The sequence below is a fragment of the Pinus tabuliformis genome, chromosome 1_2, assembly GCF_031772625.1.
Source record: "Pinus tabuliformis cultivar Carrire ecotype Pingquan chromosome 1_2, CPIR1, whole genome shotgun sequence".
In the NCBI taxonomy this organism is placed as follows: Eukaryota; Viridiplantae; Streptophyta; class Pinopsida; order Pinales; family Pinaceae; genus Pinus; species Pinus tabuliformis.
The window spans coordinates 323170527-323172368 of record NC_142298.1 but is presented as its reverse complement, the minus strand read 5'-3'; the positions used below and the strand labels follow the sequence as shown (position 1 = coordinate 323172368).

Below are 1842 nucleotides of genomic sequence, written 5' to 3'. Positions count from 1 at the left end.
ATTGCAGATCTGGACCGAGCTGCTGGAAACTTTGAGTTCCAGCTTCGCGTTGCCTTCCTCCACTTCTGATTTTTTTGTCAAATGGCTACAAAGGTACCCTGGTCCTCCTCCAAAAAACAAAATTATTAGAGCTGCTTGGTTTATTCTCCCCAAAATTATCTGCTGGCAGATTTGGCTTGAGTGAAGCAAAAGGATTTTCAGAAGCTATGAACATGATGTCAAGCTAGTGGTAGTTAAAATTAAATGCCAGTTAAAAGAGTGCCTGAGAGACCACAAGATGATTCAAGTCTCACCAAGCAAGATAAAAATTGGGGTTCTTCTCTTGATCTTCAGTTTCAAAAAATGGCAAAGAGTATCTCCCTCCCAAAAGTATGGCAAATAAGGGCTACAGCAAAAGAGTTCCAGGGATGGATTGCAAACCATCAGAGGCACTCTCTATTTTTTGATGGGGCTACAAAGGGCAATCCAGGAAGAGTCGGTGCGGGAGGATTTATATTGAATCCAGCTGGTTTTAGGATCCACAGTTTCGCCTGGGGTTTGGGCATCGCTTCTAGCATTCAAGCTAAGGCTTTAGCTCTTTTTCAAGGACTCAAGATTTTGAAAGTACTGAACATCAAGGAGGCTAATGTTATTGGAGACTCTCAGGTTATCATTAACACTATGGTGACTCATTATAAGCCAATGGACCTAAGGCTAGCAAGGCTGATTCACAGAATTTCAGACCTTGGAGACTCTTTCCAGAACTTGAATTTCTATTATGTGTTGAGAAGCAATAATAAGGAGGTGGAAACTAAAGCTAACAAAGCAACCCTTATTATGGTTGGTGCCCTACTCAGAGGCGAACAGGAAATATGGGATCCAATTCCTTAATTTAGAAATTTGTCATGTTTTATTTCCTACTATTAAATCAATTTGTTTGTATCTAAAAGCTTGGGAAAATCTCTGAAATTGACAGCATAGTAGCAGCTAAAAAGAGATGTGAGCTAAACATAATTGTCACGGTCTTGCAAGGCTGTTCAGCATTTTTGGCTTTAGACTCGCCTTTTGTAATCCGCTCTTTGGCATTAAGGCCAAGTTTCTAATATATCCACTACCCGTTTCTGTAAATAAAAAAGATGCAAGGAGTTGATAAGATAGGTACAGTCTAAATGAGGTTGAATGGTGAATTGATCAACATAAGAGCATTATTAAAACTTGTTGCACCCAAATTGATGGAATTAAGATCAATGGAAGTAGAATCAACAAAGGTGGGATCAACGCAAGAAGAATTGATAAAAGTAGGTTTGATGAGTAAAAGGCCATTAGAAAGTGAGTCAATGGCACCTACAAGAGTGGAAGATAGTTTTACCAGTAGAAGATTGACGGGTGTGAGTCTATGAAGGCAGAGAATATATGCGACAAGGATAGAGCATTACAAGAATCATAAATAACAAAGAAAGTAGTCAATTGAGTAATATATGAGGTGAAAATCAATAAACTACATCTATTTAAGAAGAAATCCACAAAGGTTTCCAAAGATTCACTATGCCCCAAGAAAACCAAATCATCGAGATAGAGAGAAGTCCATTAATCTAGTGAGAATCACTCAAGGTGGTAGTGTTATTGAAGAAACATGATTTGTGATGCTGAGAGAAAGTGGGAAATAATGTCATCATTTATCATATAAAATTAAGGCCAAAACGATATTAGAGGTTATTCAAACCTTAAATATGGATGAACCGAGTTGGGTTGCACAATGGAAGAGATACAAAGCTTGGGGTAAAATCAAGCCATGAAAAAGAGAAATAGAGAATTGGATGGAAAATTTAATAAAGATTTCACAATTCAACATTCATAGGATTT

The 1842-nt window shown here is 37.7% G+C and overlaps 1 protein-coding gene across 1 annotated transcript; it reads left to right on the top strand.

Moving 5' to 3' along the window:
- The first annotated feature begins 243 nt into the window (after nucleotides 1–243).
- On the top strand, nucleotides 244–870 carry LOC149205667 (uncharacterized). The gene has a single exon (XM_089397467.1). It carries the CDS (start codon nucleotides 244–246, stop codon nucleotides 868–870), a length of 627 nt encoding a protein of 208 aa, XP_089253593.1.
- Nucleotides 871–1842: the final 972 nt, after the last annotated feature.

Bases quoted from the DNA above. Each gene is read 5' to 3' on its own strand.
- LOC149205667 (XM_089397467.1), top strand. From the start codon at position 244: ATGCCAGTTAAAAGAGTGCCTGAGAGACCACAAGATGATTCAAGTCTC.